At 43.0% G+C, this 26,676-nt stretch overlaps 1 protein-coding gene across 1 annotated transcript in view; it reads right to left on the bottom strand.

Moving 5' to 3' along the window:
- Window positions 1–1,625: 1,625 nt before the first annotated feature.
- Window positions 1,626–26,676, bottom strand: part of NIPAL2 (NIPA like domain containing 2) — a gene marked incomplete at its 5' end in the record, with an annotated part of 81,447 nt that continues 56,396 nt past the window's right edge. The window contains 4 exons of the mRNA XM_040433856.1: window positions 1,626–1,981; window positions 7,898–7,992; window positions 21,702–21,765; window positions 24,491–24,579. Coding sequence (XP_040289790.1) covers window positions 1,914–1,981; window positions 7,898–7,992; window positions 21,702–21,765; window positions 24,491–24,579 — 316 coding nt within the window. The remainder of the gene's footprint in view (window positions 1,982–7,897; window positions 7,993–21,701; window positions 21,766–24,490; window positions 24,580–26,676) is intronic.

Below are 26,676 nucleotides of genomic sequence, written 5' to 3'. Positions count from 1 at the left end.
CGATACCTTAAGCATTCTCCAACACAGTGAAGGTCTCTTGCAGGTGTCCCCGCTCTAAGATCTACAATGCACATGAGCCCATAGTACTGCCACTGGCACATGCACAAAATTTCAGGGCCAGGCATTGGAGCAGTGAAGATGCTTGGTCCTGTCAATCTCATTGGAAGGGGGAGTGACAAAGGGGAGAGGAGGAGGTGATTTGGTGCTCCGAGGGGTCTAGGCCAGCCCCTGGGTGCTCCAAGCATCTCATTTGCATATAGATAAAAATAAAATGTCGCTGCATCGGTCATACCGATTGCAGAGAAAAAAGGTAAATTTTAGTCACCATGATTAACCCTACAAGGCAATGTAGAGGGCATCAGATTCTCTTCAAGGGTACGTACACAGAGCAGTGTAGTTTATGCAAATTTTCCTGTGGATTTCACTGCATTTCAGAACAAAATCTGCACAAAATCCACACATGTTATTTACAGATTAAGTCAAGTATTTTGTTGCGGATTCTCCCCACATCTCACACTTTGCATTGCAAAGTGTGAAATCTGCACTGAAAATCCACACAGGCAATTTACGTGCTGCAGATTAAAAAAAATCTGAACTACAGGACCATGTCTATTTCTGCACTGAAAATTTGCCCACGGCGTAGACTAGATTTTAAAAATCTCATTTACTTTGCTGATACCGTATTATGCTGTGGATATTTTACACTAAAAATGCAGGCATAATACGCATCGTGTTCATGTAGCCTTAAAGGGGTTGTCTCATCAGAGACATTGGTGGCATATCTCTAGGATATGTCACCAATGTCAGATAGGTGCTGGTCCCACCTCTGGGACCAGCACCTATCTCAAGAATGGATACTTGAAATTGCGCAGAGAATAGCTGCGTATGCGTGGCCGTCCTCCATTCCTTTCTATTCTGAAGACAACAGAGCGCTGGCTCGGCTATTTTCGGCAGTCCCATAGAAGTGAATGGAGCAGTGGCTGCGCTTGCACGGTGCGCTCTCCATTCATTTCTATGGGACTATCTAAAATAGCCGAGCATGCTTGCTCGGCTTTTCTCCGAACTCCCATAGAAATTAATGGAAAGCATACTGGACATATGCGGTGTGCTCTCCTTCCCTTTCGGGGGCCCAAGATAGCTGTGGGTCTTAGAGGTGGGGCCCTCATCTATCTGACTTTGATGGCATGTCCCAACCCAGCGATATGCCATCAAAGTCCAAGATGACCACAACCCCTTTAAGGTGCTGGAATCCCTTCTTGCAAAGCTCCATAGAAGGATTGGTTTCCAGCATTGGACATAGATGATGCAACCACAGAACCAATTCGCTCCACATCACTACAGCTTCATTTGTAACGGTCACGCGACTTTCATGCAACTTGTGTGCAACTGAAAAAAAAAAGTCTGTTTTACGCATTGGTAAAAAGTTCCAATAAAAACAGTTTGCAAAAAAAAAAAAAACATCTGCACAATACCGTGCCCCCTCCTTATGCCTTGAGGTACCTTGAAACATACATGACTTCTGTACACTTAGCAATACGACCTGAATCTGAAAATTTCTACCAAACGTCCACCTCCCTGAGACGATGTGATAAAAAAAAACAACCAAGCAATTTCCGCAGGGCATATACAGCAATTATACAGAGCAACTGCTCAGAGTTTATCATTAGCAAATGAAGACCAGTCCAAACTCTTGAGATTGTGCAGCATTTGAGTTTTGAAACTGTGAAGACATCAAAGGTTCTCGAGAAAACTTAACAAGTTTTCTTGCATAAAACACATGAAAACGATACGGAAAATGATCTGAGACACAGAGACGACACAGCGCTGAAAATCTTGCGCAGTAAATAAACGCTGCTACTTCACGACCTCTTTTCTTTGACTTTCATCTCTCTGCTTGGCTGCTGTGTGAGTAGCTAATCATGCAGAGCCCCATATGTAATGCTGTTTGAATTTGGCTGGATTTTATCCATTGTTTCCTTTCCTGCAAACAGAAAAAATAGAATTAATTACAAAAACATCTTTACATTCTGTTTTCCCAGTAGGATGTTAGTTGCATTACTTTCACTGGTTGTTCATGGGAAATATTACCTGCACACAAGGCAATGGGAGATGACAATCTAGAAAAACTCTAGTCTTGTAATGCTCTCCCAACTGAATGTAATGATACCTTTCACTTAGCGACCCGTTGCTTCACTCTGGAGATAAGGGACTTTGAAGCCACATGCAAATAAGCAGTTAAGTGCACCAAGGGCAGGCCCAAGCCAGTCTGTGCACCCTTGCTCCTCCTACTTCCTCCACCAGTCCCTCCTCCTCCTACTTGATTGGCAGGACCAGGTTCATGATCATATTGACTGGCCCTGTCAATCAGAAAGGAGATGCAAAGAAAGAGGCTGGTGGCAACCTCCAGTCAGGCAAAAGATGCTACAAGCAGCGACCAGATGCTTGTACTGTGACATCACTGTAAAATATCTGTGCTGTACCCACACTGTGCACATTATCCCTCTATTGTGACATCACTTTGCACAAAATCCCATTATTGTGACTTAACTGTGTGCATTATTCCTCTATTGTGACATCACTGTGTGCATTATTCCACTATTGTGACATCACTTTGTGCATTATTCCACTATTGTGACATCACTGTGTGCATTATTCCACTATTGTGACATCACTGTGTGCATTATTCCACTATTGTGACATCACTGTGTGCATTATTCCACTATTGTGACATCACTTTGTGCATTATTCCACTATTGTGACACCACTGTGTGCATCACTGTTTGCATTACCCCCTACTACTGTGACATCACTTTGTGCATTATACCACTATTGTGACATAATTTTGTGCTTTATCGCTGTGAATTAGGGAAACAAAAATAAGCAGAAGCTTTCATGTTCTGAATTTGCTGCTGAAGGTGGTCATGGTGGGGAGGAACCCCATTCCAAGTTTTGCAGACATTTTTTTTTCTAATATCAGACAACCCCTTTAATAAAATGTTCATATATTTCAAGATTCAACGTTCTGCAGGGAACATTTAATCTTAATATCAGCATGTTAAAAACATTTAGTCTTTATCTAAAGCTGTTACTGTAAAATTTATTCTATGGCCACACTGAGAATATTTTGCAGATGACGATTCGAGTGCAGCTCATGTCCTTCTCACCTTGCAGTTAACATGATTCACTGTTACTCACAAGATTGAATGAGATAATGCTCTACTTTTGGGACCTCTTCTGGCCCGGGCCTAATTGGAATTCTTATAGTATGCTGCATTCAACATGAACGCTCCCAATTCCCTGCCTGTGGAAATACCTAATTGTGGAAAACATGAGGACATGGAGAGTCCTTATTTTGGAGGGGCAAACATCTGTCAACATGGAAATAATCAAAACAGACTTATGGGGGTTCTACGGGCCAATGTCTGTACATGTACACTTGTTCTGATCAAAGGAAAAACTAAGGGGGTCATTTACTATCTAGAAATACACCTATATTAGGCTTATTTCTGGCACAGATTGCAGTTCAAAGGTTATTTGGGCGGCAATCTGCAACTTTTCCCTGCTCAGGCCAGGTTTAAATAAGTGGTCGTTGTGTGGGTGGGGAAGAGGACAGGACGGCAGACCCGTCTCATTCACCATTTTCAACGCCGGTTTTAGGCGTAGAAAATGGTCTAAATGTAAGACCGCAAGGAAACTGGCTTACGTTTAGACTGATTCTGGATACGCCAAAGTTATGTAGAGGCCGACACCTCTTCATAACTTCAGCAGATCCACCGGTCTAAAAACGCTGGTCTTAATAAATTACCCCCTTAATCTATACTCTGACAACCATCCAGACAATTATCTCTTGAGAACAGATCTCTGACCACCAAACATGGACTCAAGAATGTTACTCTTTTCTTAGTGTACATAGAATTTCACTTACTAAAGCAGCTGTTTATGCTTTTTGGGAAAAGATGTTAAAGTCAAAGACAACTGAAATTTGTATGAGAAGCTAAATATATATATATATATATATATATATATATATATATATATATATATATAGACATTTCTTTGGTTTCTTACCGCCCCCTCCATGTATATCAGTCTTGTGCCTGCTAAGTCATACCTCAAGCCATCTGTGCCTACTTAAATTAGTGCTCTCCTATGTTGAACTAGGCACTCTTATTCAGGAAAGGACTGGCCATTTAGCCTACAGGGAAATTTCCAGGTGGGCCAGTGCCCAGATGGCCACCCAAACCCTCCTCGCGGACACTGGCCAGGTGTATAATGCTGATGCTCTTAGCAGTCATTAATGCTAGAAGCATCAGATACTTCTGGACCTGGCTAGCAGTCGTAAGTGCCCTTCTGAATTCAACGGTATTTTGTGCTGCCCTATGCCCCCACCTAATTCTGTTTTCCCTGCCTAATTGTGTTGCCCCGCCTTCTTCCAATTTGGACTCACCTACAACTTGAGGCCACTTTTAGGTTTTTTTCCAGGGTCAATTTAAGTTCCTAGTCCACCCCTGCTCTTATGTGCAAGCCCATGGGGTTTCCATTCATTTCAATAGAAAGGCATAAAACAATGATAAACTTTTACTAGTAAAGTAGTATGAGATCCTATTAGTAGTAAGTTCAACAACAGGGCATTTCCGGGAGTTCAATATTGATGGCCAATTCTCTGGAGAAGTCATTTATTCTGATAGGTGGGGTCCAACTTCTGGCACCACCATGATCAACTCCGGTGAGCAGGGACGGATTGGACATAGACCTTACAGGGAAATTTCCTGACGGGCCGATGCCCAGGGGGCCGCCTGGACCCTCCTCACAGCTGTCAGTGGAAGTTTTTAGGATGTATTTTGTGCTGCTGGTGGCAGTATTTTGTGAATGACTGTGGTATAGGCCATCAACATTAAACTCCCAGAAAACCCACTTAATGAAAATGGATAATGCAAAAGTTTTTGAAAATTAGGAAGACATGGTTACCCTGTTGATATATTAGTTGCCGAATTTCACTCCATAAGTTCTTAATGATGTTATATCAGGTTAATCAACAGCTATAGATTCACACTTTACCTACTCAGAGCCTTCACTCTCTTGTGCAGACTGCCCATCCCTAATGCCAATGATAGGCTAAGAAAATGAGAAGTAGGAGGAGACAGATTCAGCAGAAAATAAACAGATATTGAGAGACCGAAAATATGGACACATGAATTCTACCTCCTACACTTTGGTCACATTGGGGACAATTGTTGAGATTGGTGTTTTGCATGGCTTTATTCCTCCAGTAGGCCCAGGACAGAAGTATATCTGAAAGCTCCTGGGCACCATTGTAAAATTAGTACCAAGCGCCCCACCTAGCATGTGCCATTGATAACACTGATATGGGACAGTCATTCAGACAGACATCTCATCAAAGCAAACTTCTACTATTGCTCCCTCCTACCACCTGCACTTTGCTGGTATGTCAACACGAACCACATTCATAACCTGAAGTGAACCCGTCAGGTGATTTCTGCTGTCCTATATGAGAGCAGGATATGATAGGAGAAGAGAGGCTGAGTCCTGTGATATAAACATTTATGCGATTTGCAGGACTTTTGAGTAAAAGGCACAAAAAACGGCCTCAAAACAGCAATACCTAGGGCATATCTATGCACATAATATTAACCTACAAAATGCTCCTAAAGGGAACAAAAATGCCCAAACACTATATATCGTAAAAATGTAAAGTCTATTCACAAAAATTCAAGAAGATATAATTAGAAACATAAAAGTGGCAAAAAACATCAGATAATGGTAATGGTGACCACAAATGCTGTGCTGAATCACGGGCCACTGATTCGGTACAGCACTTGTGGTCACTATTACCATTATCTGATGTTTTTTGCCCCTTTTATGTTTCTAATTATGTGTTCTTGATTTTCTGTGAATAAACGTTAGATTTTTATGATATATTGTGTTTGTGCATTGCTTTTTTGTTCCCTTTGGGAGCATTTTGTAAACTTTTGAGTAAAAAGCAGAGTAAACCCTGTTAGGACTCCTAAGAGAGACAGTGAGTGTCCTGATTACTCCGCCCACACAGGATGATTGACAGCTTTCCCTGTACCTGTATATATCTCCCTCTATTATATGCTGCTCTTAGCTGGGGCAGCAGAAATAAATTGACAGGTTCCCTTTAAAGCAAACAAGCTGCCATGTGTGTGTACATAAGGTATAACACTAGATCTGTGTGTGTACATGAGTGATTATATATCTGGCTAATAAAGGACTTGTATTTTGCATGATTTACCAGTTTTCCCTCTGCAGGCTCTAATTGTCAGTTGTCCCTGAACTCAGATCCACAGTAGGCTGCAACAAGCTGCTATGATGTCTCCCATACACAGCATATCTCACTGTTGCGCACCCTTAAAAACTGCAGTAGCATAGAGGATATTATAGAGCAGTACTGAGCAGTGTAGCTGTGAATGAAGCAATGGTGTGAGATAAAACAAAAAACTCATCAGACCCAGCAGCACTGTCTCTGTGTAGCTCTCTTCTCCGCCTCCCATCTCCATAGACTTTTATAGGCATATATAACCTGGTCCCTCAATAAGCTGCTAATTAAGATGACTCAGAGTAAATAATCGGTCACCGCTGCCGCCAGTGATTGGCTAGTGGCAAACTGGACGATTTCAGCGCAGAAGTGCAGCGGAACATCACAGGCTGGAAGGAGAAGGAGCAGGGACCAGCGCCGGGAAGCAGGTATGTAAGCTTCCCTTTACAGGTCTGGCCAAGTTGGGGATGGGGTTTTGCCAAAATCCCTGCCATTCTTGGACAACAACTTTAAGGGTAAATGCACTTGTTCAGGATTTATGTGCGGACAATCCGCACTGAAATCTGCAGGTGTTCGCAGGACATCAATTGGTGCAGATTTACATGCGGATTTGGTGCGAATATTACTCTCCCATTGAAGTGTATAGAGATAATCCGGACAGGAAAAATAAAATAAATTGACATGCTGCTGATTTTAAAATCCGCACCATAGGTCGAAATCCGCGTGGAAAAAATCTGCATCGTGTGCATGAGAATTTCAAATTCTCATAGAACACAATGTACATGACCTATGGTGTGGATTTTCCGCATGCAAATCCGTGCAGAAAATCTGCACGCAATTCTGATCGAGTGAATTCAGCCTAAATGGGTTGTTCAAGATAAAAAAAAATGTTCTACTTTCACTTGAATAATGATGAACTGAATGATGAATAGCAGACAGAAGCCATGGTCAGATAGGATGCTGTTTGCAGAATATAAAAAAGACTCTTTTTAGGCTACTATCAACATCTGCCAAGGAAGCTCCGTTCGGGCCTTTCATTACAGAATTCGTCAAAAATAGCTGAAAGAAAAGTCCTGCTTGTCTTTGCTAAAAAAAGTTTTCCCGAATGGAATCCTAACGGATCCCATTACAGCTAATATAATGAAGCAGAAGAAAGGAAATAATAGAGAAAATTTGAAAGTAGCCTTAGAATCCTGGACATCCCTGTAAACATGTCCAATGAAAAAATTATTACTATTATATACTCTACTCCACCATCATCCTTTCCCCTTAATTTGAACTACTGAATTAGTAAATTATTTAGCCACACAGATGGGGGAGCTAAATGAATCAATAGTAAACTCTAGCTCAACAATATGTTACTTGTAGTCTCACTGCGGCGAGATACTAGAGTAGGAAAAGGACGGCACATACAGAATGACTCTCCGCTCTTGGTGGTCATCTATCTACTGAACTAATTATTGATTGTGAGATGCTCATTAGTAGGAAGTACAGTAATTGCCCGTCATAAATTCACACAGTGCAATATTGGCAATTGTACTGGAACACATAAACTACAGATTTATACTCATCGATATAATCTATAATTATTACACTTACCAGGAATTTCTCCACAGTTGATATAAGGTTCTTGGGAAGTATGCTTCTTCTGGTTTCTCGCAATTAAAAACACCCCAAGGAAAGATAAGAGGCACCTGCAGGAACACAATGAATATACCCAGAGATGTAAAGCGCTATATGCTGCCAGCCTGTATAAAAGGAAGTGTCTTAATATTCATTATTACACTATATCATTTTATAGGCTTGAGAAGATGGAAAACATATAACATTGGAGGTTTATAAGAAAGGCTTAATCAGGTGGTGGAAGGTAACCAAAGCAAATGGCTTCATAAATGACGAGAACACAGATCCTTGATAGATGAAGAGAACAAACAATATTATTTAGTGGAGTCCTGTGAATGTTATCTCCATACTTTGCTAATCCCTCAATCTGTTTAGCTCACAAGAAAAGTTCTCTAACCACAGTTATAAATATCTCAGCCTTTCGTCACTGAAAAACTCAGGCTGAAATTTGACATGACAGATGAGGCAGTCAAGCGTATATTACAAAAATAGGGTCTCTCCAGCTAAGCACACACTGTTCAGATACTGTAAGAGCCAAAATACCACATTAGGAAACAGTTGACTGCGAATGTGCTTCTTTTGTACCTACTTCAGTTGTCATTTTTTGCAAAATACCAACCAAATATGGAAAGCCGAACTGCGCATGCAATGATTGAACTCTCACTGGTGCATGTTCAAGATTTCAGGGTCAGGCATTGGAACAGTGAGGATGCCTGGCCCTGTAAATCAGTGGAAGAAAGAGTAGTTGCTAAGATTGGAAACCCAGAGGCGAAGCCGTGCTCCAAGGAGCTAGACCTGCCCCTCGGTGCTTTGAACACTTAATTAGCATAAACATTCAAGTACTAATTTCTCCAAAATGACAAAATGGATTGCTGCATGACAGGAGTCTTTGCAGTCATCATGATCAACCCTACCAAGCAGTATGCCTGGTTTACAAGGGTTGATCATGATGACATATGCTCTTTGTGTATACTTTAAAGTGTAAATGTTGTTTCACTTTATTATTAATGTAGTGTAGGGACAGTGGTGTTAAACTTGTTTGTAATATACTTTATTGGGAAAGAGGTTTCTTTGTACTAGAAAACAGAGTGTAAATGGCCTTCTTAGTAAAGATCTAACTGTGTAAAAAGTCAGATAGGCAGGGTGATGGGCAGTGATAGTTAGGGCACAACAGAGGGTTGTAGTCAATGGAGAACATTCAAAACAAGGTAATGTTACCAGTGGGGTTCCACAGGGATCTGTACTGGGACCGATTTTGTTTAATATCTTCATAAGTGATATTGCAAAAGGCCTCGCTGGTAAGGTTTGTCTTTTTGCTGATGACACAAAGATATGTAACAGGGTTGATGTTCCTGGAGGGAAACGCCAAATGGAAAAGGATTTAGGAAAACTAGAAGAATGGTCAGAACTCTGGAAACTGAAATTTAATGTGGATAAGTGCAAGATAATGCACCTGGGGCGTAAAAACCCAAGGGCAGAATATAGAATATTTGACACAGTCCTGACCTCAGTATCTGAGGAAAGGGATTTAGGAGTAATTATTTCAGAAGACTTAAAGGTGGGAAGACAATGTAATAGAGCAGCACGAAATGCCAGCAGAATGCTTGGATGTATAGGGAGAGGTATAAGCAGTAGAAAGAGTGAAGTGCTTATGCCGCTGTACAGAACACTGGTGAGACCTCACTTGGAGTATTGTGCGCAGTACTGGAGGCCATATCTCCAGAAGGATATAGATACTCTAGAGAGAGTTCAGAGAAGAGCTACTAAACTAGTACATGGATTGCAGGATAAAACTTACCAGGAAAGGTTAAAGGACCTTAATATGTATAGCTTGGAAGAAAGAAGAGACAGAGGGGATATGATAGAAACTTTTAAATACATAAAGGGAATCAACTCGGTAAAGGAAGAGAGCATATTTAAAAGAAGAAAAACTACCACAAGAGGACACAGTTTTAAATTAGAGGGGCAAAGGTTTAAAAGTAATATTAGGAAGTATTACTTTACTGAGAGAGTAGTGGATGCATGGAATAGCCTTCCTGCAGAAGTGGTAGCTGCAAATACAGTGAAGGGGTTTAAGCATGCATGGGATAGGCATAAGGCCATCCTTCATATAAGATAGGGCCGGGGGCTATCCATAGTATTCAGTATATTGGGCAGACTAGATGGGCCAAATGGTTCTTATCTGCCGACACATTCTATGTTTCTATGCACATGTATAACAACCATGCTCCCTGAGGCCGAGCAGTGATTTGATGAAACACACAGTAGTGCAGTGTGATACAATGATGAGACCAAGTTTGTTTGCAACAAGTCCACTGTACTTTACTGAAGTGATTCAATAGATGGTTTACACAGACACTAAATATGTCAAGTACAGTCTTTACAGTTACCATGTGCAGTTTCTCAAGACTATGTACAAGAGGCAGTGGGTCAAGTCCCCTTCTTATAATCTACTGTCTAAGCTCAACAAAGGAGTGCAACTTGTTCCTCTCACTATATTGGTATCTCCTCAACATAGTACATCCTCTAAACAGGTGATCAGACTGTTCTTTTGGTATGATAGGTAACTAGAAGCTCATAAGATCCCACCACATGCAAGGAAGTCTGTAGCCTGAAGTCTGTAGCCAAAATTCTGACATTTACCTTCTCCGACAGAATGCTTTGCACTCCCACTTGTAGAACTGTACACTCTTCAGTAACTTCTTCCCTGAAGGGCTGGCACATAGGCTGTCCCTTTTGCACAGAAGCTGCTTTTACACTCACTCACTCAGACTGATCTCACTTCCTGCTAAGGAAGCGGTGGGGCTGTCAGTAACAAGGGCCTCACTGCTCCCTAATATACAGTCTGCGAGACATACAGTGCATAAAGTAAAATACATTAAGGCTTATTTCACATTTGCATTAAAATCTTTTGCCAGGCTGTTCCATAGCATAGCCGGATACTACCTTTCCCTGTCAGAGTCCATTGACTATAATGGGACCTGGCGGGGATCCAGCCTGTTTCCAGCATTAGTGCCAGGATTTTTTCTCCTGACATATCCCAGCACTAATGCTGTAAACAGGCCGGATCCCATTACACTTAATGGGCTCCGGCACAGAAAGGTAGTGACCAGCTACGTCGGGTACTAAGAACTCCGCAGGCTGTTCCTCTGATGGAACAGCCTGCCAGAAGATTTTAGTGCTAGTGTGAAACTAGCCTAACACTTGAGGTGGGGACACTGCATATATACATAGTCAGGGACAGGGGTAATGACAAGAGGCTGGAAGCCTCTGAATTTTACACACAGGCATGGGCGTCCACAGGGAGGGGCAAGTGCCCCCCCCCTGGCCCGCCGCAAACTAACCCTACTACTTACTAGTACTGCTATTTTGTTGCGGGCGGCCGCCGGCTGACTAACAGCACTGAGTGAAAGCGCACGCCCGGCCTGAAAGAGTGAGGAGGGGGCGGGGCCCGCGGCCTCTCTGAGCTCCGCTGCCTGGCCTGTCTAGACTTTGCAGTGGCTGCTGGAGCGTGCCGCAGGCTCGCAGCTGCCGCACAGGCACGTCTTCACGTGACGTTGCCACTGAGCCTGAGCTCCTCCCCCAGAGAGAAGGAGCGACGAGCGAGCGCGGCGCATCAAGGGTCAAGGGCCTGCCTGTCACAGTCACTCCCTGAGCCAAGATCGGTTCCAAGTTCCTATTCCAGCAGTCACAATAGTAATGTTATTACAGGTATTTATATTTGGTACAAAGAAAAAGAAAGATAACAACAAGTGGATGGATCATGGTGGATCCTATGTCTGCCACTGGCCCATGAGATGGTCTGGAGTGGGAGAAATGTGCCGGGGGGGGGGGGGGATGGGGAGAGATGTGCTGCTGCCAGCCCACTGGCCCATGGATTGGAGTGGGAGAAATGTGCCGGGGGGGGGGGGCGAAAGAAGGAGAGATGTGCTGCTGCCATATAGCACTGGCCCATGGAGAGGAGAAATGTGCCATGGGGCTGGGGGGGGGGGGGGGGGGGGGAGAGAGATGTGCTGCTGCCAAGTGCCACTGGCCCATAGAGTGGGAGAAATGGGGGGGTGAGAGAGATGTCCTGCTGCCAACAGTGCCAAGTGCACTGCCACTGGCCCATGGAGTGGTAGAAATGTGCTATGTGGGGGGGGGGGGGGAGAGATGTGCTGCTGCCACTGGCCCATGGAGGGGGATAAATGTGCCATTCAAGGGGGGGGGGGGGGGGGGGGGGGAAGTGTGCTGCCATGATGGAGGGGGGGAGAAATAATGTGACGCGAAGGGGGTGATGTAAAAAGAAGGGGGTGACGTGACATGGAGGGGGAGAAATGTGACATTAAGGCCGGGGCCCGGGGGGCATCATTGGGGGCACTTTTTACTGGCACATTATTAGATTGCACTATGGGGTCACTTCTTACTGGCACATTATTGGGGGGCACTATGGGGGCACTTCTTGCCAACACATTATTGGTGGGCACTATAGGAGCATCTACTGAGGGCGAGGCTACAAAGAAGTGGTATGTTATATGGAGGGCTCTGTACAGTAGTATTTTATACTGGGACACATTATGGTGGGTACTGTGGGGAAGGGGGAGAGGAATACTATGGGGTCATCTACGGGAAGCGTTCAGGTACAGAACACAACATTTCATTTGTTGGCGACAAAATGCTAATTAACATATTGCTGAGACTATAACAAAGGGTGCAAAAATAATATAGAATTAATAGACATTCAAGTGAAATAAGAAGAATTGGTCTTTCCTTTTGTGGTGGCTTCCTATTTTAAAGTTTAGTCCCTGTACACAAACGGGGTTCCGTTCCACCCTCTTATATCTGCAGTTAGGCTTCATACACGTGCCCGTTTCAATGTCAATAAAATTATGCCCCCCCCGGAAAAATTTCTGCGGACGCCCATGCACACAGGCATCTTCAGTTCTCAGTAGAACTGAAGACTGAAGACAGACTGTCCTTAGCAATGCTTTAAGCTTAGCAATGGTTAGGCTTTCCTAAGAAGCCTCTTCACACCCTATTTTCTAGAACAAAGAAACATCTATCCCCTAATAAAGTATATTACAAAAATGTTTAACAGCCCTGTCTCTACACTATATATAAAAATAAACTAAAATGACAGTTACACTTTTAATTAAAAACATAGTATGCAAATTATAACAAAAGAGCCCGAGAAGAGATATAGCCCCATCTAATTTGGTTCGTGACCTCATGGCCAAAGGGATGCTATCTGATTTGCAGAATCCAGAAAACGAAAAGGGTTACTTCATAAATATGAATAATGTTATCTTAGGGTACTTTCACACTAGCGTTTTTCTTTTCCGGTATTGAGTTCCATCCTAGGGGCTCAATACCGGAAAAACTGATCAGTTTTATCCTAATGCATTCTGAATGAAGAGCAATCCGTTCAGTATGCATCAGGATGCATCAGTTCAGTCACTGTATGGTTTTTGGATGGAGAAAATACCACAGCATGCTGCGGTATTTCCTCCGTCCAAAATTCCGGAACACTTGCCGGAATGCCGGATCCAGCATTATTTTACATTGAAATGCATTAATGCCAGATCCGGCACTAAGTGTTCCGGAAAATAGGATCCGGATGCGCAGACCTTTAAAAATGTGAAAAAGATAAATACTGCATCCGTTTTTCCGGGTGACAACCGGAGAGACGGATCCGGTATTGCAATACATTTGTGAGACGGATCCGTCCACAAATGGTATCTGTTTGCATACAGATTGACGGAATCCAGGGACGCTAGTGTGAAAGTACCCTTAGTTTTCTTTTCTTTTGACTCTTGTTCTTTTTGAGCTCTCTCACTAAAAAATTACTTAAAATAACTAAAGTTAGTATTAAAATGAAAGGATGCCTTGTAACCAGCACTATCCATTCCCAGAAGACATGGCTGTCAAGCAGTTTTGTTCTCCTTTAGAAATGTCACAAAGCATTTATGAGAATCTGGCAACGAAATCTCAGGTTGTCAGTCCAATGTTTGATAGAACATGGCTTAGAGGGAGTTGTTTCAGATACAGCCATAAAGAACAAATAATAGCAACTTCAGATCTACTAAACCATATTATATACATCACGGATCAGCATTAGGCCTCATGCACACGGCCGTGCTGTTGTTTGCGGTCCGCAAACCGCGGATCCGCTAAAAACGGAAGCCGTCCGTGTGCCTTCCGCAATTTGCGGAACGGAACTGGCAGCCCATTGTAGAAATGCCTATTCCTGTCTGAAAAACAGACAAGAATAAGACATGCTATATTTTTTTTGCGGGGCCGCGGAACGGAGCAAAGGATGCGGACAGCACACGGAGTGCTGTCCGCATCTTTTGCGGCCCCATTGAAGTGAATGGGTCCGCATCCGAGCCACAAAAACTGCAAGAACTACGGTCGTGTGCATGAGGCCTTCCGGTAACATTTCAAAACACTGACAGATGAAGTGAATTGATGACCTTGTTACATTGGGACCTGTTCTTTAGTACTGGAAGCTCATGTATCGAGCAGTGAAAGAATCTGAGTGACTTTTACAAATAGAAAACTGTGATGGCCCCTGCAGATCACAAGATCTGTCTATATCTCCCCATATGGAAGGAGTGGCAGTCAAGTATTTACGCTACTATTCATCGGTAGACCATACGGTTCCAGTCCATAGCAGTCCACTTTTCTCACTCATGAAACGAAGGAGACGGTGGCTGGCTGTCAATGACAGGACACGAAATGGGCTCTGTAACATCAAATGTCTTCCTGCTGAGCACAATCAACGAATTGTCCGGGTTCGGATTCATTCTGTAATACAGATCAGCACTTGCCACTACATAGTCTTCGTTACTAACGACCATGTTTATTCGGCCGCAGCCGAGACAATGCAGTATAAGGCACTTGGCGCAGGAACTCCTCATTTTTACTGTAAGCAGCAAAAAGATTTGGATTCGTCCAAAGCAGGATGAATCCGAATCAACCAACACTAGTATATAACTAATGTAATGTCTGTATAGACATAGGCGTGGTACTACCAGCACTGAGTGCTGAGCTATTGAATAGTTTTTGGGGTCGTCCAACCTCAAGATGCCATAACTTGACAGGCCTGCCATGGTTTTTCACTGTAGAGCCTATGACCAAGGGCCAGAGGACAACTGAAAAACAGCTGATCACTGGACCGCTGCAGTATGAAATGGGGTTATCTTCTCGTGAAAGCACCTTTAAGGAATTGCAGGAGTTACTACTTTTACTAACAACATTCGTCTTAGTCTATTCATAGCATCCTTATTGTGGTACGTTTCATAAAGCCTTGTCACCTTTTTTCATTAAAATGGGATATTAGTGAGGTACGAAGGATAAGCAAAACTAAAACGAAGATTAAAACATAAATTTATAATGATTGATTGAGAACAACTCCTTTATTGGCTCATTCACATGGAAAAATATAATTTCATTTGGAAACCACTTCCCATAAAGCACAGATTAACACATTACAACATCGTTTTAGTTCCCTTCACTTTTTTATGTCTTTCATAATATCAGGCATTAATATGCAAGAAGCTCGTCTTCCTACACACGGAGCTGCTTTCTGCGGCAATTATCCCTGTTAATTATGATATTCATTGTCTGGTGAAGCACTTCACTTTCTGAGACGGCTAAATGGAATAAAACGAAACCTCGTTTTTGGTCTAAGAGACTTGAAAATAAGCCTAAATCAGACATCATCACCGCGGAGCACTAGACTAATTAATGGATGGCCCATTTATAAAGTGCTTTTTTATTGCCTGGAATTAGATCGACTTGTCAAGAATCCAAAACTTGCTTTTAGTACTCATTTAATGAAAACAAGGCAAGGCCTCCATGTATACTGCTTAATTGATATCTGTATTTCATAGAAAGATAATGGCAAACATGTTATTTAAACATTGAACCAAAAACAATTACCACTCATCTCTAAAGTCTCGTATAAACGGTGGAGCCATGTGCACACAGCCCATACAGGACATGGAGACCATACAGTTCAGTACGGAGTCACACGGCCTCCGTATTTGTCTCAGATTGCAGTGCAAATGTTTCCTCGCTCACGCCAGGTCTAAAAAAGGGAGCTTGGCATGGGCAGCTAAGGGGGCGGGACGCCAGGCCCATCTCATTTATAATTTTCTACGCCTGTTTTAGGCATAGAAAATGTTCTAAATCTACGCCAACAAAGGAAGTTGGAGTAGATTTAGACTGGTGGTGGATACACCAAAGTTATGTAGAGGCCGGCACCTCTACATAACTTGGGCGGGTTCACAACCAGCGCATGGTTTATTAAGACTGGCGTCAAAAACTCTGGTCTTGATAAATGACCCCCAATGTGATCCAAAGAGACTCTTTAGCATGTCTTCTCTCTAGCTTTGATTGCTAATCAGGGGAAAATGGGACCGTCCTATAACCTGGTAACTGTAACTAAGGCTGCCAGTTTAACTATTTCCTACCTATATACATAGGGGATCATTTATCAAACTGGTGTAAAGTAGGACTGGCTGAGTTGCCTATGGCAACCAATCAGCTTCTACCTTTTATTTTGGATAGCTCTTTTGAAAAATGAAAGGAGGGTTCTGATTGGTTGCTCTGGGCAACTGAGCCAATTCTACTTTACACGAGTTTGATAAATTACCCCTATGTATATCGGTAGGAAATGGTTCAAATGACAGCCTTAGTTACAATTACCAGGTTATAGGATGGTCCCATTTTCCCCTGATTAGCAATCAAAGCTAGAGAAAAGACCTGTTTTGGTGTGCTCTGCCAAATAGGCCCTGAAAAAACTCTTCTCCATCAAAACTCCATTCCTGCGAGTAAAAGCTCACAGAAAAAAAGCAACTTTGCTGAGTACTACCTCTGAGATTGGGATTGAAGACCATGGAGGCTGTGCTTGGACTGAGCCATTAAAGCGTACCGTACTACCTGACAGTTTTTTTTTTTTAAGTTTGCAAAATGGCTGTGCTTCTTTGTACAATCAGAACTGTGAAGGAACATTTATGTTTGGGCTTCCCTAAAGTTTATTTCAGCCATATTATTCCCTGTTTCAGTTGCACAGCTAGATGTATTTCTCTCAGGAGCAGGCAGCATCTCCTTTCTGCCAGCACTGTATGCAGTGACCTCACTTCCCTTACTACTCACTATGTTTGTTTTCTTCTATTGAGCTCGGAAAGCTGAAAAGGAGGGAGAGATCACACTTAAAGAAAAGTAGGAGGCTCCTGAGATGTTCCGAAGCAGTGGTTCTATCAGGCTCATAATCAGCTAGTTCTGCCCCCCTACCTGTCAGCCATCTTCTAAATCTTTGTTACCAGGGACAGATCTTGCCTGATAACAGGCAGTGGACTGCAACTTAGGTAGAAGTGAGACCCCTAGTGGCCATGACTTTACAGCTTTTTTTCAGGTGGATTCAGGCATATTTTTTAAATAAAGTGATTTACAAATTTCCTAATTACATTCTCTGTTAAATGAAATTGTGTGAAAGTACAGTGACTCTTTAAAGGAATACACACTTATGGTTTTGTACTTTACATGGTCTGGGTTTACTGCATCTAGTATGCGCCACACTTGAGACATACTGGCTATCTGGTCTAGGACTGCACCCTGCAGACTCCGCATAGCAGATAGATTTTAAGAATTGCACATACAAATGTCCACTGCTACGGCAGTGGTTCCCCATAAATGTTTTTTTTTGTGTGTAAATGATATGTGTGTGCTGCATAAAGATCAAAAGTGTGATTTATGTGATCATGAATTTTCATGTGAAAAAACACAGTTAACAGTTATTAGGCCGCAGATACTAGCCTCTAGGTGGAACTGTGAACCTTTCCCCATAGGCAGTAGATACATTTGTAGACACAAATCAGTGTAGAGACAGTGGTTGTCTGGGCTTTGAGGAATATACAGTACAGACCAAAAGTTTGGACATACCTTCTCATTCAAAGGGTTTTCTTTATTTTCATGACTATGAAAATTGTAGATTCACACTGAAGGCATCAAAACTATGAATTAACACATGTGGAATTATATACATAACAAACAAGTGTGAAACAACTGAAAATATGTCATATTCTAGGTTCTTCAAAGTACCCACCTTTTGCTTTGATTACTCCTTTGCACACTCTTGGCATTCTCTTGATGAGCTTCAAGAGGTAGTCCCCTGAAATGGTTTTCACTTCACAGGTGTGCCCTGTCAGGTTTAATAAGTGGGATTTTTTTGCCTTATAAATGGGGTTGGGACCATCAGTTGCGTTGAGGAGAAGTCAGGTGGGTACACAGCTGATAGTCCTACTGAATATACTGTTAGAATTTGTATTATGGCAAGAAAAAAGCAGCTAAGTAAAGAAAAATGAGTGGCCATCATTTCTTTAAGAAATAAAGGTCAGTCAGTCAGCCGAAAAATTGGGAAAACTTTGAAAGTAAGGGCTTTTTGACCATGAAGGAGAGTGATGGGGTGCTGCGCCAGATGACCTGGCCTCCACAGTCACCGGACCTGAACCCAATCGAGATGGTTTGGGGTGAGCTGGACCGCAGAGTGAAGGCAAAAGGGCCAACAAGTGCTAAGCATCTCTGGGAACTCCTTCAAGACTGTTGGAAGACCATTTCAGGGGACTACCTCTTGAAGCTCATCAAGAGAATGCCAAGAGTGTGCAAAGCAGTAATCAAAGCAAAAGGTGGCTACTTTGAAGAACCTAGAATATTACATATTTTCAGTTGTTTCACACTTGCTTGTTATGTACCGTATTTTTCGCTTTATAAGACGCACTTTTTTCCCCCCAAAAGTGGGGGGAAAATGGCAGTGCGTCTTATAAAGCGAATACTTCGCTGGCCGCTATGCTGCACAGCGCGGCCAGCGAAGTATCAGTGACAGTGTGGAGGGAGAAGGCGGGGCCCGGTGCAGTGACTCTACTCTAATACACCGGGCCCCGCAACTGTTAAACATTCAATCTGATCTATATCTAATAGTATATGCTCTGTACGGCTCTTACTGTAGTACCGTAAGTATAGCGCAGACCGGCATCTCCCTCGGTCATGCGCCGCTTGCCGCACCTCCATCATGCGCCGTCTGCCCCAGCTCCCTCTGTCATGTGCCGCCTGCCCCAGCTCCCTCTGTCATGCGCCGCCTGCCTGTTCATTCATAAAGTGAGATAAGCAGGCAGGCGGCGCATGAGGAGGGAGCTGGAGCAGACGGCGCATGAGGAGGGAGCTGCGGCAGGTGGCGCATGACCGATGGAGATGCCGGTCTGCGCTATAATAACGGTACTACAGTAAGAGCCGTACAGAGCATATACTATTAGATATAGATCAGATTGAATGTTTAACAGTTGCGGGGCCCGGTGTATTAGAGTAGAGTCACTGCACCGGGCCCTGCCATGAGTGTCTCCGCCTCCTCCCTCCACACTGATGCATCTGATGGGGGATCTGTAGATTACACTTATGGGGATCTGTGGATGACATAAGTGTCATCCACAGAGCCCCATAAGTGTCATCCACAGATTCCCCCATCAGTGTCATGCACAGATCCCCCCTCAGTGTCATTCACAGATCCCCCCATCAGGGTCATCCACAGATCCCCCATCAGTGTCATCCACAGATCCCCCATCAGTGTCATCCACAGATCCCCCATCAGTGTTATCCACAGATCCCCCATCAGTGTTATCCACAGATCCCCAATCAGTGTCATCCACAGATCCCCCCATAACAGTGCGTCATCCACAGATTCCCCCCATAACAGTGCGTCATCCACAGATCCCCCATAACAGTGCGTCATCCACAGATCCCCCATAACAGTGCGTCATCCACAGATCCCCCCATAACAGTGCGTCATCCACAGATCCCCCCATAACAGTGCGTCATCCACAGATCCCCCCATAACAGTGCGTCATCCACAGATCCCCCCATAACAGTGCGTCATCCACAGATCCCCCCATAACAGTGCGTCATCCACAGATCCCCCCATAACAGTGTCATCCACAGATCCCCATAACAGTGCGTCATCCCCAGATCCCCATAACAGTACATCATCCACAGACCACCATTAGTTCAAAAGCTACCAAAAGCACACCTTTTGGTTCAAAATATTTTTTTCTTACTTTCCTCCTCAAAAACCTAGGTGCGTCTTATCATCAGGTGCGTCTTATAAAGCGAAAAATATGGTATATAATTCCACATGTGTTAATTCGTAGTTTTGATGCCTTCATAGTCATGAAAATAAAGAAAACTCTTTGAATGAGAAGGTGTGTCCAAACTTTTGGTCTGTACTGTAGATGCAGAGAACCAGCTCTAGAGAGAAAACCAGCCAGAGAAACAGAGGTGGAGAACAGAACATCAAAAGCATACGAATGTCAAGAGGAGGAGCGAGTAAAAGCCCTGTGGAGATAAACTGCTTAACAAGACGCTTATAAACTGTATAGAAGACATTGTCCAGCAAGTGAAAGGTTTCCAACCCTGGACAAACCTAAAAGGCAGGTTACGGATATGCCCGCTACATTCCGCAGTGGAAACCTGTAGTAAGTCTAATTGCGAGAACAGCAACCTGTAAAAAAGTGCAGAGTTTAGTCTGACATTGGAATTGGCCCCGAGTTTGCATAGTGAGACACTTGGATGCTTATGCAAAAGTCAGCTAGAGAAGTGCAGTGTGAGGAAAATTGCTTTAAGGAGACATCTTGGCTTACTGACTGTTACTACAGTTGTGAAACCTGTAAGATCTGTGGAAATTGCACAGATCTTGAAAGATCTGCTAGCCCATGCGTACTGAGAACTGTGACTACATTACATGAACTTGATTTTTCAGGTAAGAACTGCCTCATCATTGCCTACTGCAACACTGCAAGGGACCCTGCTTTGCACCTCATAATTCATTAACACCAGGCAAGAGAATTCCAAGAACCAGATTGTGCCCCAAAGAGAAGAAAGGTGTGTCCTTCCCATCACTGCATGGCCTTGGGGAGCATAAGGGTGAGTACTGACTGCTACCACTAATTTTGCTATTATCAATCCTATCCTCTGTTCTGTGGTCATTTGGGGAAATTGTTGATTTTTCTAGAGAGAGAAACTAATGGAGGATTACTAGCATCATTGCCACCTTCTATATACAGCCTTTTGGGGGGGAAAAAACCCTATTCTGTGAAGTACTTGAGAACTGTGTTTGCTGCATGTATTTGTATTGTGACTCCTATAATCTATTCAGTAAAGAGATCCTTTATTTTGCTATAATCAAGCTGGCCTGGTCTGTGGTCTCTATACTCAATCATTATCATCCAACCTCTGGTTATCCTGCTTTGCACCCCAGTGGTCATTCTGACAACAAGGCCGCCCCAGACACCAGCAGGCTGGAGCCACCAGCAGTGGTGTGCCTCAAGGGGAAATAGGGTTGCACTCCTCTATTCACTGCCCACAGGGCAGGACAGACAGTTGGATTGGGATCAGCGACCGTGAGGACTATGATCACCCTCATTGCTTCAGACACCACTCCCATCCTCTCCGCGTATTCTCCCCATGGCATGTATCATTTAGATTGGTGCCAGTCATGAAGGACAAATCAGGGTTGCTTAATGAGATTTTGCCCAACAACCATTAGAATGCTGTGACAAAGCAACCTATGAAGATTTCTAATTCTCTAATTACCACTTTAAATTTAGAAGAGGTCACAGAGTTGAATAGAAGAGAGGGTTTAAAAAAGATTATTGTAAGAGTTGCCTTTCCTGTGCCAAGATTTGCTTTGTATTCTAGTCAATATATCCTGTTTAGAAGACTAACAAACAAATACCGTTAAATGACTTACCCGAAAAGAAACATGAATATATTCAGTAAGGAGGCATCCCGAAATTCCTGGTAAAAAATTATTCCTGTGAAGTGACGAGAGAAAATATAATTAAAACCAAATCTATATGTAAATCTATAAAGGTATTTATGTTAGATTAGCATACTCTTCCCTATCTACAGAATGATACATTTCCCTTAGCGATCCGCTGCTTCATTCTGGAGAAAAAGTAATTTTAAAAGTTGCAGGAGAAATATTGCACCTCTGTAGTTGTATGTGTGGGAAAGAAAAGCAAAGTTTCAGGGAGATTGACCCAAAGACAAAACATCTAGGCCTGTCCACCACATCTGCAGACTATATCAATTGTGGAAATTGCAACCTGTGAAAGATCTGCCAGTCCATGCATGAGAAAGACTGTGACCGATGTATTGAACTTAATTGCCAAGTAAAGAACTGTTGTTTGTTACAAAACCTGGCCTCATCATTGCATGCACCAATACCTGTATTTCCACAGTATGGCATTGCTTCCACTGCCCATCACTGGGACCCTACCTTGCACCCACAACTCCTTAACACCAAGGGCACCCCAAACTACCACTAAGGGGCCCACCCTTAGTGCACTTAACTGCTCATTTGCATATGGATTAGAAGTATTTACTCTCCAGAATGACACAACAGGTCGCTAAGTGAAAGGTATCATTACATATACAGTGTCCCACTGCCATGGCAGTGGTCCCCTGATAAAAGGATTAACAATGTGCTTTATTTTTTGTTTGGTGGGGCTGTGCTACTTTCCCCATAGTGAGGTGACAGTGCAGAAAAGGGTCAGTGTCTAGACAGCAAAAGGAAGGAAGGCAGAAAACAGCTCTGGATAAGTAGCAACCATAGAGAAACAAGGATGTAGAGGAAAGGTGAAGAAAAAGACAAAAGAGAACTTGAAAAGCATTCCAGTGTTGAGCGGAGGTGTGCAGGAACATAAAGTCTGTGGAGGAAATCTATCAAAAAGGACATTGGACTCCATAGCTGACTTGTTCAGGTGCCTGGACGTACTTAATGTGCAGACTTTGGAGGTTTGCTAAAGGTCTTCACCCCTCTGAGGACATTGCGAGTACAGCAATATACAAATAGTGCAGAACTTAATCTGTTGTGCATAGTAAAAAAGTATTTTACATGCCTATTTCTAGATGCTTATGATGAAGACAGTTAGAGAAGTGCAGTGTGAGGAGAACTGCTTTAGAGAGACATGTTGGCCTTTTAACTACTAGCGCAGCCATGTAAACTGTAAGAACTGTGGAGATTTCACTTTGTGTAAGAACTGTACGTAAACTTGATTCTTCAGTAAAGAAGCGTTCAACTGTTAACTTGGTGTCCTTATCGCCTTCATAGACATACTGCACCAACACCATTGGCTGCTAGGCACCCTGCAATTACACAATTCATCACCCCCAATGGCACCCCAACCGACACCAGGAAAGAGAACCTCACCACCAGGGTATGTTCCGAAGGGAAGAAGTGTAGCACCTAGCCGGTCACTGCACAGCTCAGGGAGCATCCAAACTGTGATTGCAACTATTCCCATCATCTACACCTCCCCTGGGGCTCGCTGCATACCCCTACAAGATTCCATTTAAATCTATGACATTAAAGGAGAACTGCAAGTAAGTTAATATAATATTAAAGCAAAAAGTTTTCATATTTTCGAAGATCCATCATCCCAGTATCTCCTAAGCGGAATAAATATCCTTCTCTTGTCCTTGTGTTGTGCTGTATACTGTATGTGTGATGTGGTGGTTGCGGATAACGAATAGTAGCTACTTGAACTACTGTTTTCCACAGCGGTGCGACTTGAACTTATTTGGTCTCAATGCAAAATCTGTAACAGAGACCCCTCCTACCTTTTGCATTTATAAAACCGGAGTCTCCTTCTGTGGCTAAGGGGTCTTTAGGTCTGGAACTGACAGCAACTGCTGTAATTCCTACAGCTACCCACCAACAGCTAAGAACCACCCATAAAGTATGACCTGTTTATTTCCATTATTTGCCAAATTTATAGGCAATCTGTCACCAGGGACCTCTCTATCTGTTAAAGGGATTGTCCAGGATTTTAATATTGATAGCCTATCCTGCACAGAGCTGGTAACTGCTGCGCTGCACCCATTTAGTTCATTGAGTACAGTGCGGTGGTTACTAGTTTCATCAACTACACAATGGACGGAGCGGTCTAGTTCCTGGGCCAGAGCTACAAGGTCACAGCTGATCAGCGGGTGTGCGAGGTGTTGGTGTCATAGAGAAGCTCCATATGCAAGCACATGAAGTGCCTCCAAAGATGACTCAAACATGGCTGGAGTTCTGATTTATTTTAGTAATATGCAAGATGAATGCTTCCAATTCAAATATTGACGTAGCAAATTTAATGTCAATTTGCCCGTCAAGCTAATTTTCTATAATTCATAGAAATAAGTTTAATGTCCTTTTATAATAAAGCTAAAATGAACCATATTACACACATTATAAGGCTGGCAATTGAAAGCCTCGGGCCAAGAGCAAAACAGAATGCAATAGGAAAGTATTGATTTGGAAGGAGAACAAACACGAAAATGAGACTTTTATTGAAGCTGGCGCTACCTCTGACTAGTAATCCAATAAAATGCCACTGAGATAAAAGTTGTCAGAAATTAGTCAATAGCATTACAACTAGCTATAACTTAACGGATGCTGACTGATTTAATGAAGTCATATTTTAAGGCAGAATAAACATGATATACAGTTTATTGGACATTTTTATATACTATGACATAATAGTACAGTACCTGCAAGGATAGCGCTGGTGGTGAAGAACACATAGTTAATTGGCACCACTTCAGTTGCATTGTAAAGCTGCATTGCCTGATTTAAAAACCTAAAACCAGGAGAAAAAAAAAAACATATAAAAGAAAAACAAGTGAGAATAATGCGGTGGACGTTTTAATAAAGATTTACCAGCATCATGAATATTTTATAGAGAGCAGTGTTCAACGGGACCTCAAATTACTTCATAATGCGCTCAGGAAGCCAAATTACATAAATAAGTACCCCTCTGAGATCAAAAACCAAAAGGAAAGAGCGGACACGATGTGAAACGAATCCCTGAGTAATGCACTTGCAGCGTACAAGACAAATGGTCGTAATTAAATTTCATTTTCTACACTTATTTTCAGTTATATTTCCTTTATGGTTGAGGAAAACAGACAATAACCCAAGTAGAAATATAAGCCATGTGCTGTGCTCTTCTCTCTACGAACAGGAGTCTAAGACGCTGATATAAAACTAAGGCAAAGCATTATATAAAAGCCTCTTTTTCCGAACATTTGAGCTGTAAAAAATACTTTTACAACACCCTATTCCTGTGATGAGATGGGATTAAAGGGAATGTGTCATCAGAAAATGACCTATTTAAATCCCATTTTTATGTGTAACATATGTTTAAAGCATTTTTGATAATGTTATTTTTAATTTTCCATGTCAATATCTATATTTAAAGGGGTTGTCCGGGTTCAGAGCTGAACCCGGACATAACCATAATTTCACTCAGGCAGCCCCCATGATGTTAGCATCCCTTGCCCTGCGCTGGATCGCGCAGGGCAAGGCCCTTTTTTATTTACAATAACACACTGCCGGGCGGAGGCTTCCGCCCAGCAGTGTATTCGGTGACGTCACCGGCTCTGATGGGTGGGCTTAAGCGCTGCCCTAGCCATTTTACAGGCTAGGGCAGCGCTAAAGTTCGCCCATTAGTGCCGGTGACGTCACTGGGCTCCCTGCTGGGCGGAAGCCTTCATCTGGCAGCCCGGTTCGTCACCGGAACTCCAGAAAATGCCCTGCGCGATTCAGCGCATTGCAAAGGAGAGCATCGGAGCATGAACTGCTCTGATGCTCTTGTCAGGGGGGCTGCCTGGGTGAAAATGGGGATATGTCCGGGTTCAGCTCTGAACCCAAACGACCCCTTCAAACAAAACCCATAAAATCCTGCCGTTTTCACACTGGCCGCTAAGCCTAATAATAAGAACCACTTCTTGGTCTGTACAGATCACTTTACTGCAGTTACCTGCTCATCTGAACACAGGGATGATATAATTACAGGCAGGATTAGAATGACAGATAAGACAGGATCCACCATTCACAATAGGTGATTGTCAAATCTTATGTATTCTTTCCTTGTACAATGACCTCTGCACAGGTCACACAGCATGCCCAGAAAACTCTCCCATGGAAGTCAATGAGGTCCCCTCCTGACAATTGTGTCTATGGCCCATGAGGCTGCCGTAAAGAAATTTTCTTAATGCTTTCTAAATGCTGTTAAGAGCTGCTCAGGCAAGATGGCCACCCCTATAATCATGTTCAGGAAACAGAATTTAAAAAATCTGCAATTAGAAAATCAAGAAAAAAAAGGATATGTGTTACTATCTGGTTTTAACTGGCAGAAAAAAATTGTTCGTGATGCATTTCCTTTAATATAAGTTACTGTCTTGATGTCTACATTGGCACGCTTTTCCACTGCTGACTGTTAAAGGGGTTCTCTGGGACTGATTTAAAATGGCCACCAGCAACCTGTCCTCGAATGTGACCGGTACAGGTTGCCACCAATTGCAGAGCTGCCGAAGGTAGCGGGCCTCACTACCCACTATGCTCTGGCACTTGCCTATACTACAAATTGGTGGGTTTTCCTGTCAGGCGGCTCAGCCATAATGGGATATCATAGGTAGGATCACATCATTACCATCTATTGTAGAGCAGTGCTCCCCCTCCCCCTAGGCAGCTCTGCAAGTGGTGGCAACCAGTACTGGTCACATTCTAGGACAGGTTGCCGCCAACCATTGTAAATCATTCCTGGAGAACCCTTTTAACTGATGTCAAAGGGATATTTTAGGGATCCCAATCTCCATTCACATCAAAGTTATCATCTTAACTGGTAGCTAGGACGTGTAGATTCATTTGAATGATGATTTGGATCAAAACAAGG

This window comes from Bufo bufo, chromosome 5 (assembly GCF_905171765.1).
Source record: "Bufo bufo chromosome 5, aBufBuf1.1, whole genome shotgun sequence".
NCBI lineage: Eukaryota > Metazoa > Chordata > Amphibia > Anura > Bufonidae > Bufo > Bufo bufo.
This window is presented reverse-complemented; position numbering and strand designations above follow the sequence as displayed.